This window comes from Anas acuta, chromosome Z (assembly GCF_963932015.1).
Source record: "Anas acuta chromosome Z, bAnaAcu1.1, whole genome shotgun sequence".
NCBI classification, from domain to species: Eukaryota; Metazoa; Chordata; class Aves; order Anseriformes; family Anatidae; genus Anas; species Anas acuta.
This window is the reverse complement of record NC_089017.1, coordinates 35226861-35239609: the sequence shown is the minus strand read 5'-3', so window position 1 is coordinate 35239609 and position 12749 is coordinate 35226861. Positions and strand designations below refer to the sequence as shown.

The window sequence follows — 12749 nt, the reverse complement described above, 5'->3', positions numbered from 1 at the left end:
ACAGATACATAAGTTTTCTAATACATTGTACTCTAACTTCATAAAAATATTCTCTTTCAGTAAAATCTATACCAATTACATTCTCAGACTGTAAGGTTTTAGCCTATTGTCTGACACAAGTTATTCAAAAGTACGAGATGACCACTCTGAGTATCACTGGCCAAGACGTATTTTTTAGAAGTACTAAAAGTTCAATTTAAGATGACAAGACTTAACATCCATCAAAACACTAATTACAAAATCTTTAAAAAGAGTTAATAAAATTCTACAGCTAACGGGGAAAAGTGTTTGTTGTTTTTTTTCAAAAGAAAAGGAAAGAAAGAAGCAACATATGCTACAAGTAGAAAAATAATATTTCAGAAGCTTTATTTACATCAGATTACATCTATTTTTGAAACTTTCATTTTCAGGATGCACATGCTACAATATTAATGACACATAAGAGAATCAAAATTCTATGCAAGTCAGCATCTGATTTCCAAAGACGAACACTATTTCACACAAAATGTTCAATAGCTAAAAGTTAACTCAAATAACAGTTAGGACACTTTGCAAACTTTCTACATGTAAATACAATTCTGTAACTAATAGGTTATTTTAAATATCAGGAGGAAAACATGAATCTAGAACACTAAATGATAAATACAACATCTTTCTGGATTTAAAAAAATAGCATCACTTTCATTATCTTTTCCTACTCTTACCTTGGTCAGCTATTTTCTGCTTTGCTTCCTCTATCCTTTGCAATTCCCTTTGCCTTGCTTCCAAGAGCTGCCTGGCTTCTTTTTCAGCATCGTATTTTATGCCTAGATACACAATGTAAAAAACGTAAGAAATACGGAAAACTTTGCACATTTTGGAAAGATGCTGTTTCAAAAACAATTTGTTACACATTTTGTTAACACTTATATAACAAGGAAAAATTAACTGACTAAATCTGAATTGGTGAAGGATACCCCAGTGCCATTACTAAGTGAATTTCATAACAGCGTCTACTAAAAATAAAGTTCAATACCAACCAATTACAGATACTTCTGAAATCCCATCCAATCACATTCACTTTTGTCACTATATTAACTTACTGGCTGTGGGCACGATAAGCAAATAAACTCCATCAAGAACTGCCTCAACAGGTTGAGTATAAAGGCTTTGCCATGGAATCTGTAAATTAAGTTGACCTAGAAACACAAAGAAACAGTTCAGCTGTACAGTTACATACATGACTAGGAGAAAGATTTTTAAAAAGATAATTGACACTAACCACAAAAGCTCTAACCAATTATTATATCAAAAAGGGAAAAAAACGTGTATCTGAGGTAGGTGTCTTTTGGGTTGTCTGTTTTACACTTCATGCAAATGAAAATTCAGCAAGTTTTCTCCATCAACAGAACTAGTAAGTCTGCAGTTCCTCTCCTCACCCCTTTAAATTATAGTCAGTCTTCCTAATAATGCATCCTTCTTCCAAAACCACTGCAGCACTCACATAACACAAAAAGCATCGGTAGCACATACATAATCAGTCAGCTTAACACTACCAAAAGCAGAATTTTAAAAACATTTTTCTTTCTTTCTTTACTGCGAAAGAGAGTCTTAAAATAGAGTGTACATGTTTGTGAGCATGGGGATCCTGACAATATAGTGTCTCGCATTCTTCGTACAAGTGCCAATTTTAGTAAACTATAATGTCGGTCACAAGAAAAATTTACTTCCCTGGCAGATTTGAAGGACATATATTGGCTTTAGATTTAGTTCACTTTAAGAAACCATTAACTTTTACATGACTCAACTTGGAATGAGAAAACCTTCCATAAAAGCTAAAAGAAAAAGTGAAGAGGGTAGCAAAATCAGTTGTGGAATCTTGCTTAAAAATAAATAAATAAATAAATAAAAATAAATAATAAAAAAATGATGTTCAGTACTACTCAGTTGCTCATCTTTGCTATTTTGGGTTCTTTTTTCATTAATATTGACATGACTAGACAATAATCCAATGTCTTAACTATAACATACCTGCTCAAGGAATAAACTTCTTCAATCAAAGTTTTTTCAGAAAAAAAAATAAATCAGGATGTACAAAGCATGCAAATCAATCAAATTAAGAAAATTACTTGCTTAGGATGTCCAGAGCTACTTGCAAGGATGAGCAGTATGTTTGGTAACTCCTGCATGGGTATATTACAAAATGTAACTTACCAATATGTCCTGCTTTAACTTTAAATGGCACATCCAGCTGACTCTAAAAGAAAGTATTTTAGAATACAAACTCATTTCAGCAACTTGTGAAATGTTCACTAGTAAGAGAAGACAGAAATAACCTTAACAACAAACATACTCCTCAATCACTGAAAGAAAAAGACTTAATATAATAGAATATGCAAGTCATTACTGATTTACGCTGTTCAGCCATGCTACGCTAAATACATTCTTAAGAGCAAGCTCCTACCTCTGTAAGCTATAGGGAACAAAAAGCTCTTCCAGTATTCTTTTTGACCTCAACACAATACTTTATGAAACTGTTGAGTTTAATTTTGGCAAAACATATTATATGATGTATATAATGTATGTCTTCATCTTTAAATTTAATCTCAAATTTATTAGACAACCCACACCCTAGTGCAAAGCAAACAGAACAGTAAGTTTTCATTTAAAGTCTGCATATTCTAAAATAAGAACCAAAAAAACAACCTCAAAGATGTCCTAGAATATTTTTTGTAGCAGTTTTATTTTTGCTTTCACTGATGACTTACCAGTGCATTTTCTTTTATTTCAAGGTTCTTCAGTGCTACAGCTCCTAAAAGCAAAGAAGCCAACAGGTAAAATTTCAAAAAGCAAAGTAGTAGTGGTACACACTTAACAAGCCTTAACAAGTGTGGAAGGTACCCCCAGTCCACACCTCAAGTATTCATGGAAGACTATTAAGAATATGCTGTTCCTACCGGCTACAAAACAGTCTTTGGGATTTTCTCATGGAGCTTGCATGTCCATGGAAAAGAACCTGCGATTCCTCAAAATAAAAATGTAGGAAATAACTGTCGCATTTCATAAGGACCCCTTCAAAATTAAAAATTTGCTTCTGTTTCCTCAACCATCTGCTTCCTACACTTGTGAAGGAAATAAGCCATACTGCAGCTTTAGTTTTACATGTCTTTTTTTTTCCCCCCCTGAAAGATCTTAGTTTTGCAAATCGCATTTACAGGCTTATGAAAGTTCACAGGAAGTACTTCAGTACACCCAATTTCTAGATGTAAGACAACAGTAACTTCAGTATCCTATAAACACAGAACATTCTAATTGCAAGATCTGTTTTTACAAAATACTTGACATCAGATGCTTGCCATCACAAACAAACATTTTAAGTGTCCAGGAAATTCATGCAATGGCTACCTTTGAATTAGTTGTATAGTGTTAATATATGCACATGGAACAGACACCTGATACAGATGAACAGAAGCATAAATGAGTTTCAGGAAACCAGAAGTGGATTACAAGCCTGTAAAGGAGTATGACTTAAGATTGCAAATACTATTTCATTGACTCAATAGTGTTTTCCTTTTGGAGATGCAAGCTAGAAATGGCCAAACCTACCAGGGGACAGGACTTCCAACTACAAGAAGTATTCTTGCAGTTACACAGTGATGACTGCTTTGGACTGCTGTTCAAAGTAGCATCAATTTTGGGTAAGGGGACTCTAATCTTAAAAGGGCATTTATTGCAAGAGTTGGTTTTAGTTGCTGAATGTCTGTTGTAGACCTGTCTAGGTGAATTAACCTACCCACCTTGCAGTACTCACAAAATATGAAGTTTTAAATGATCTAATGTATTCATCAGAACAATCTATAGATAGCCATTTCCAGTACAATTCTATATATTTGCTATGTGCTGCTACCAGGTTATCAAAAGAAATACTCTACACAAAAGGTCGGTTTTGAGCTGGGTGCTCCACTTTTAAACTTTACAATACAAACAAATTGGTGGGAGCACTAGGAAATGGAAAAAAGAAAAAAAAAAAATGAAGCATTCCATGTGGTAGTCCGTAACTACTCTAGTAACTGTACCTCGTCTCTATGGGAAACCACAAGGCAGTTCCTTTTATTTACTGCTGGGGTTAGTTCTATACTAAATTTATCCCCCAACAAAGATTACCCCAAACAGAACATTGTAACACTCACCAGAGAAAGTTCTATTATATGAGAGGGGAATAATAATAATAATAATAATAATAATAATAATAATAATAATAATAATAATAATTCACCTTCTCCAAGAAGACAACACTAGTTGTATCCATGGTAAGTAATTCAAGAGATATACAGCATAAAAAGGTTCAGGCTTCTAATCAAGCTACCACAGCTTGCATTTTTACATGTCAGATGAGATGTTCATCAGAAAACTCTAAGACTACATGACATATGAAGTAATTTAACTAGGTTTAGTTTCTTTCACTTTCACTGTGGGCTAAGTAAACATTACGTTGCATTTATCAAGGGTTTCGCAGATGATGCATTTCAGCTGAAGCACAGTTCCTTAGGCTGTAATGTGGCAGCTCTAACGCTTCCAAAAACAAATCATTGCAAAGTGAGCAAGGACTATTACCCCATGCACTTACAAATAATATTTTGTTGTGGACACCTATGGCTTATTTCACCTGAGCACAACATACTGACAGAGAGAAAACATGATGTTTTTTCCGTACTGTTTCAAAAGAGAAGCTTTTGACAATTCTATATAGAGTTCAGATAGGGAAGCAGGGTAAAAAAAAATTACCATTTTTCCTACATTTATGATTTTAAAGTTTATAAGTTTAAGTTTATAAGTTTCAGTTGAAATCATTAGAAGATACATAAATTAGTAAAGCTGCAATCATCTCAATTTTAATACCAATTTACTGAACATTTACTAAAATATCACAACCTACTTGGAAAAACCTTGATTGAGAGTCTAACCACTCTGAATCAAGGCACACTGAAGGCTACTGAAGTACTGTGTTTTGTGCCATTATGCAACATTTATTTTTTCTATACTCAGCAGTCAGTGCAAGGAAGAGACTGAGTAAATAATCTTGCAAGTAAACCTGAACTACTTCCAAAGGTAGGAGACCTCAGCTGGCACCCAATTTTAACACTTGTGATTACAGACACTGTAACTGACCATGTCTGTATTTTATTTTATTTTTTTTTGCCAAAATGTAGTCTCTATCACATGCAAATGTTTCAGTTGCAACGGTATAGATTTGTAAGTGCAACTGCATCATATAGGGACTGTTCTACTACAAAAAATTAAGCCACACTCAAAAATATAAGCACTGAAATAAGGAACTAAAGGCCTGGTGGTGGACATAAAAGAGGTACTTGATTTTATTGTTTTGGATTTTAGTTGGATGTTTCTTTGTATTGAAGACTGTAGTGCATGCAGGTAAGAAGATGTGTTTAAATTGCCCAACTAAACAATCTTTAAAACCGTATGTACAAGTAGTTGGATTTGTATAAATATCTATGGCTAAACATGCAGACTTAGTCAAAACAATAACAAAAGACAAAACCTTTGTAATTACACATAGCACAGTCTAGGATTTACAAGGCCTATAAAGGAATCAAATTCTTACCTCCACTAATCTCTGGACATTGCAAGTAATTCAATGAAATCTAACATTCATCATCATTCTTGAATACATAGGTTTATAGCCCTAATTTTAGACACTCATATTTATATTTTGATTGTATGAGCCAATATCCACTACCAAGGACTTAGGTGTCTCACAAAGAAACACAAAGAAAATAAGATAACATTTAGTAAACTGTCCAACTAAAGAGGCCTAACTGAAATCTTGTTATGGATGTCCACAAAAAGCTACAGGCAGAGAATGAAATTAATCCTCATAAAAACCCTGCTCATTTAACCTACGGATGTACACCTTTTGTGGATGTTTTTATGGATGTACACCTGTGCTGTCCTTGTACATAAAAAGGGGTGGGGATGAGAACTTCCTATGATCGGAAAAATGAGGGAAAGAGATACTAAAGATGATAGACAACAGAAACTTTAAGTACTTCTGCTGGTCTCTGATCAGCATCAAACACTCCTGCTCATATTTTAACAGAATTTCTGATTTTAAGCAACAGCATCACACTACTGAGAACAAGCTGAGTTTGTGAAATCCCTTGATCACTTTCTACAAATGGCTGCCTTGCCAATCATTTCCCACTGGTATTTGTGTTGTTAATTAGTAGTATTTAATCATACCTTCTGGAGACATGCTGGAAGTCTTCAAGGGTTTGAGTGTCTGCCATAACACATTCACTATTGACATCTATTGACAAATCACAAAAGACAGCAGAAACTACTAGATATTCTACATCCCTCAGCCAGTTTAAATGACTTCACTGGTATGTGAGGGCAAGGACTGCATCTGCTATACTTAAACAAGGCACAGCATGTAAAAGAACTAGTAATTTATTATACTAATAGGTGTACCCAGAAGAAGTAGGTAAGAAGGGCTTGTGTACTCATAAAACTTGTGTCAAGTATCTGCCTGTACCAGCCTACTGATACAGCTGCCACAATAAGAGACACCAGCTATTCAAATAGCAAGTTATGTAAGATATACTTGAGACATTAGCTAATTAGTAGGTGTGCCCAAGTCAGCAGAGAATTTTAAAGTGCAGTTCAAAGGGTCTAATCAAGACACTGAATGAAGTTACTTAGACCCAGCCTAAAGAAATAATAGTCTCATGGACTTTGGTGAAACAATCGCTTGGTCTGCCCTGGTGTCTAGAAGTCTCACCTGTGCTTCACTGTTTCCCAAAGATAACCAGCAACATCTCAGACTGATTCAATCACTTCTTTAGGTATTAACTATAACTTTACAGGTCATAAAATGTCTTAAAATTTCTAACTATTCATCTAACCTGTTCTTCTAAGGCAAGTTCTTAAACATTAATACAGCATTCTCAGTGACACTATCTTTGTAAGTGAAGACCATAACAAAATCACCGGCCTTCCCATCTGATCAATAAACTTTCCTTGATGGCTGCCAAGCACACTAAATAACATTTTATTCTGCTTCATACAAATTGAGGTCTTAAGAAAAACAATTTATTTTCCCATTATATTTGTTTCTAAGCCTTTGTCTTTCCAGTGTCGGCCTTGCATGTTCAAATTGATATTATTTTTTCATTATTATTTTTTTTTTTTATAGTTTGTCTTGCACCCTCCTTTTTGAATTACCTTTTATATTTCAGGTCACCAAGTTCTTGCAACTCTCCCAGCCAAGAGCCTGTTTGCAGGCGTCCCATCTGTAGTATTGAGACAGCTGGGATTTTTATCCTTCCATCTGACTTTTCCAGTGAGCAGAAGAAGACACTTGAAAACATGTCTAGTTACTGTGTCCATGTGTGTTAGCAGAAGCATGCAACTTCATTCCACAGATTGAAATTCAATGGTTTTCATATGACATCCTGACTTCTCTCGTTATACAAAATTGAAATTAATGTTGTGTGTGTTTATTATAGTTATTAATAAAGCTGCCAAACTCACAGGAGAAGGAACTGTATATACACATATTCAGAGTCTACCAAGAGAAGATAACAAGTCAACATGAGCAGGCTAGCTGTGAAATACACCATGACAGAACTTCTTCACTACAGCATCCAAATAAACGCCCTCAGGTATTTAATCTATCAGAGGTGGACAAAATACACACTTTTAAAAATGTAATACATTAATGCACAGCACGCAAGCAGTGCCATAGCATCCAAAAGGCACACAGCACAGAACCATGACAAACAGCTAGCTGTAACTGAAACACTTTTAGAGCAAACAAATAAACTTGCAAATGTGTTAATTTTACACAAAATATGAAGAAAAAAGTGCTTTTTTCTGGATGGGGAAAGGGGGAATTGGAGAGAAAGAATTTAGGTCCACAATTACAGTAATACAGAAGGCAATAAAATTATCAGTAGACTTGATCAGTAGATCAGGATCTATGTACATAAGGATCTATTATCAGCGACAGCATCTATATAACAAAAAGTCTACTACCGCTACTAATAGCTACTGCCTTTTAGTCAGAGGAATGAAGATCTCCAAGACCTTTGGAATGAAAAAAATATTACAGATGAACACACCATTAAACATAGATGAAGATGTACGTACATGAAACATCACCATGCAGTGGACCACGCAAAAATAACCTTCTACGGATGATTTCTCAACAACGTTACATAGCAGTTATGGGCATCTCAGAGCAAAGCACAGCATTATGTATCAATTTTCAAAAAACACAAGTGTACAAACTATATAGAGAAGAAATAATTTGAATCTAGTGCAAAGGCACCATAATAACAAAAATAATAATTTAGTTTAAAGAAAAATATATTCAGAAACCTCTAAACATTAAAACTACTTCAAGAGGAAATCATAGAAAAATCACGAAATTGAGCTCTACATATACATAAAATGTAACAGCTGAATACCAAAACTTGACATATATTTAGGTTTTGGCTTTGCTTTAGATGAGAAAGCTAAGTCACATACAACCTGGTGAGAGTTGCCTCATAGAAGCCATAAGCTGCCAAGAGCAATCAGCAGTAATCTGCAGAGCTGAAAAGTAAGTTTTTACCTATTTGTAATGTATAAACGCAGCCAAATAGAACATTCTCTATTTTACATTGCATATTTTCCTTGCTTTCCCTGAATGGAAAGAAAGAACTAAGACAACCGAACAACTTAAGTTCACAACAAACCAGTTTGACACATTTTTCAAATAAGACACGATCTGGAATAAATATGCTATATTTGGCCGTAACACTGCAGACTGAGAGCTACTACTTTCTCCCCAGCAGTTACATCTGCTGTTGCAGTGTTAAGACTGCATACAGTACCTGAACTTTGCAGACATCCTACAAATAAATGCCTTGAAAAGCTGACAAAATAGTGCCACAGAGATGCAATCAAATAACGGCACCGTTTCCAAAAACGGCAAGAGAGAAACAGAAACATCCAAGATGCAAAAAAACATCCAGGAGGAGCATCCAAAATCTGATTCACGTATGTGAGTAGCTCAGAACAGAATTCTAGGCATGGAATACCTTGAGGATGCTTCATACCTGCAGGTGTATGAACACACACACACACAAAAAAAAAAAAAACTTCACCTCCGTTTGCTTGTGCTGATGCTGCAGACGCCTGGCACGCACATTGAAAACAGAGTCGGGGCGGTCACCGCAGACGCACCCGTTAATTGCACGCCTCTTCCTCTCCTTGTGCCTCCTCTCCCCAGGCACACAGGAAAGCGAGCCGGGGCGCTGCGGCTCCCCTGTGCCTGTGTTACCAAGGGGGCTCGGCGGGGCGCCACGCCGTGCTGCCCACCGAGCGGGACAGGCGGCCACCGCCCCGCCAGCACCCGCTGTCGCGACTCTGTCGCGTTGGAAAAGGGAACGCGACGGCCACGGCGGGCTGCGCCGCGGCACCAGCCGGCTACCGCTGCCTTCCTTCCGCCTCACGGCACCGGGGGGGCACCGCGGCTGCTGCTGCTGCTGCCGCCGCCTGCGCCGAGCGCCTCAGCAACACCGAGCACACTGCCACAACCCCTGTATTTTTAGCTTCTTTTGGGGAGAATAATAATAATAATTTTAAAATAAATAAATAAAAAAAAACAGCGCAGGCGAGCAGCCCGGCCCCGCACGGAGGCGGCCTGCGGCAAACTTTCCGCCAGCGCCCCGGGCAGGGCCACGGACGGCGGCGCCATGGGGGGCAGCGCGTGCACCTGGCGGCCGTTAGCACCCCCCCCGCCTCACGCCTCACACCGCCCCCAACCGCCGCAACCGCCGCGCCGGCCCGCACCTCCCCAGATGCCCAGCTTCAGCTGGGAGCTGTCCAGGTTCACCACGTAGTCGCCGAGGAAGCGGTTCAGGACGTCCACGACCAGCGACTCGAACACCATCGTGCCGCCGGAACCGGCCCCGGCCCCGGCCCCAGCCCCGGCTCCGGCCCCGGCCCCGGCCCCGGCTCCGCCCCGCCCCGCCCGCACCCGCCGCGCCCCGGCCCCGCCCACTCGCGCCTCGCCCCGCCCCCCCGGCAGCCGCCACGGCGCCTGCTCCCGGCGCATGCGCGGGACCGGCCGTTTGCGGCGGGGCGGGGCGGGGCGGGGCGGGGCGGTTGGTGGCCGTGAGGTGATTCCTGTCAGGCGCTGGGCGGCGGGGTCGCGGCGCTTCTGCCTTAATTTTATCGTTGTTATTTTGATTTTTTTTTGTTGTTTTTCTGTTTTCTCTTATTTATTTGTTAAGAGCTCTGTTCGTTCCCAGGCTAGGCGGGTGTAGAAGCCGCCAGCCGCGGGGACGTCGCCGGGCTATTCTTAGCGGCGTGACTCAGCCCGGCTGAATTCCAGACGCGGCTCCCCAGAAGCCGGCTCCCCTGCGCTGCACAGGGCGGGGGATCTGGGCAATAACAGTTGGGAATCTGGGTCATGTTTGCCCTGAGTGAATGCCTTCCGCACCCGCCAGGCTGTTGTTTCGCCAGGCAGCCACCGAGCGTTTCTCTGATGGCAGCAAGAGGCGTGTAATTACTCCTCAGCCGGTTCCTGGAACTGCAAAAATTAGGTTTAACTTCAGCTTACAATGTTCCGCTGATAGCAGGGCCCTGTGGTTTTTATAGCTTCTTGTATTAGGTTTATGTGGCGAGGGCTCAATGGCAGGAGGCTGCAGGGGTGGCCTCTGTGAGTAGAGCCCAGCAGCTGCCCCGTGTCAGGTCAGGGCTGGCTCCAGCTGGCTCCAAAAGGGACCCGCTGCTGGCCAGAGCTGGGCTAGGGAGCAGTGCTGGTTGAGCCTCTGGAAGAGCAAATTGAAGGAAGGGGAGAAAAAAAAATGCTGCATGATAGCAGCCAGGAGAGAGGAGTGAGCACCATCCCTGCAGTCCCCAAGGTGAGTGCGGCAGGAGGTCAGGAGGTGCTCCAGGCAGGCAGCAGCAGTTCCCCTGCGGGCTGTGCAGGGAGAGGCCCCTGGTGGAGCAGGCTGTCCCCCTGCAGCCCATGGGTCCCACATGGAGCAGACCTCCACGCTGCAGTTCCCCCGTGGGTGGAGGAGACCACAGTGGAGACATGATCATGGCAGGAACCGGAGCCCATAGAGGCACGTAGCAGGAGGTCTTGGAAGGAACTGTGGTTCATGGGGGGTCAGTGTTCAAGCAGTCTGTTCGTGATGGATAGTAGCCCGTGGAGAGGACTCATGCTGGACAATTCTAGGATCGAACCCCATGCAGAGATGAAGTGTTTTGAGCAGACTGAAATCCCCAGTACTCATTCCCCCTGTAATGTTTAGGCAGGGTGATGGAGGAAGTTGAAGATTAAGGCATGAAGTAGTGGACTCGAGGCTCAGAACAAGGGAGGAGCAGGGAAAAGTGGTTTTAGTTTTGCCTGTTTTTTTTACCATCCTGCACTGTTTTCAGTTGGCAATAACTTCATTTAATCTTCCCCAGGATGACTGTGTTTTGCCCATGAGGCTTATTGATCCCTGTCTTTATTTTGACCCAGGAGCTTTTCCTCCTCATTTTCTCCTATTTTGTTGAAGAGCAAGAGTGGGAGAGCAGCTGGGTGGCCATCTGTCAGCCAGCCAAGGTCAGCCCACCACACATGTCAAGTACACAAGGAAAATTCAGGAATGTTTTTGTCCATGACCCCCGTCACTAATGATACCTGTCAACAATCAATTAAACTGAAATGCATCTGTAAGCAAGCATGAATCATGCTTACTAATATTTTTGAAAGATAAAACCTGCTAAAACAACGTCAGCTGTGGCACGTTGGTTCAATGTGAAACGTTCTGCTGATACCAGTTAGCAGGACTTACTGGTTTCTGCTGCTCATGTGACTTGTAAAGTGGAGAGAGGACATGGCTATTCTCTTTTTACCGAAAGTAAATTAAATATAGCTGTGATTTTTTCAAAGCTTTGAAAATGTATGTGTTTTCAGAAGTTTTGTTATGTACAAAACAAAAGCTCTGTTTCATTTTGACCTCCAGAGGCCCCTTCCAACCTCAGCCCTTCTGTGACTGCTCTTCTCAGAGCAAAGAGTAAGCAGTAAGTTTAGGATTCATTTTTCCATGTGCATATAGAAACCTAATTGATAAGAAAGAAGCCCAAAATATTTAGAAGTGAAAAATAAAAAGCACAACAGACGTTTTAATTTGGTGTAAATTGCAAGTAAATTTGTGAAATAAAGACTTGTAGAATACTGATCCCTTCCTTTAGTACTTATGGATCATGCCAAAACAACTGGTAAAAAAAGTGTAAATCCCAGGTTTAAAGAAAGAGATGCAATAGGAGCTCAATGATAGGAATTTGGTGGCGTTACTGCTTTTAAACTCGGCCCAAATATTTAAAGGGAAGATTAATTCATATCCGGATTTAGTTGCACTCTGTTATTCTTGAAAGATCAGTTATCAGACAGCTGTTTTAGACTGTACTTGCACTAGAAAAATACTTTTTGTCTCAGAATACAAATTCTGAATATCTTTTAGCAGATACTCTATATTAAATTTAGAATGTCTTAATTATGGAGGGGAGTAGGAATGGAAAGGCTGCCAGAAATGATACACTGTTTCGTTCCTTATACTAATAAATTAATGCTACCTGTCTCATTTCCTGACCACTCCTTTTTACTGTGTGGCACGTACCTGGGTATTTACCTGAAGCCTGCTGCTTCAGCGATGCACTATAGTTCCTCTCCCTCCCTTCCATGTGCAGAATTGTTTACAGAG

The 12749-nt window shown here is 40.2% G+C and overlaps 1 protein-coding gene across 4 annotated transcripts in view; it reads right to left on the bottom strand.

The window, feature by feature from the left end:
* The window catches only part of VPS13A (vacuolar protein sorting 13 homolog A), a 125156-nt gene extending 115135 nt beyond the window's left edge, over window positions 1-10021 (bottom strand). For all 4 annotated transcript variants that reach the window (XM_068665862.1, XM_068665861.1, XM_068665864.1 and 1 more), the window contains exons 1-5: window positions 9841-10021; window positions 2748-2791; window positions 2194-2236; window positions 1083-1178; window positions 705-806 (exon numbers count right to left, since the gene is read on the bottom strand). In XM_068665862.1, coding sequence (XP_068521963.1) covers window positions 705-806; window positions 1083-1178; window positions 2194-2236; window positions 2748-2791; window positions 9841-9940 — 385 coding nt within the window. In that variant the 5' untranslated portion in view covers window positions 9941-10021. The remainder of the gene's footprint in view (window positions 1-704; window positions 807-1082; window positions 1179-2193; window positions 2237-2747; window positions 2792-9840) is intronic.
* Window positions 10022-12749: the final 2728 nt, after the last annotated feature.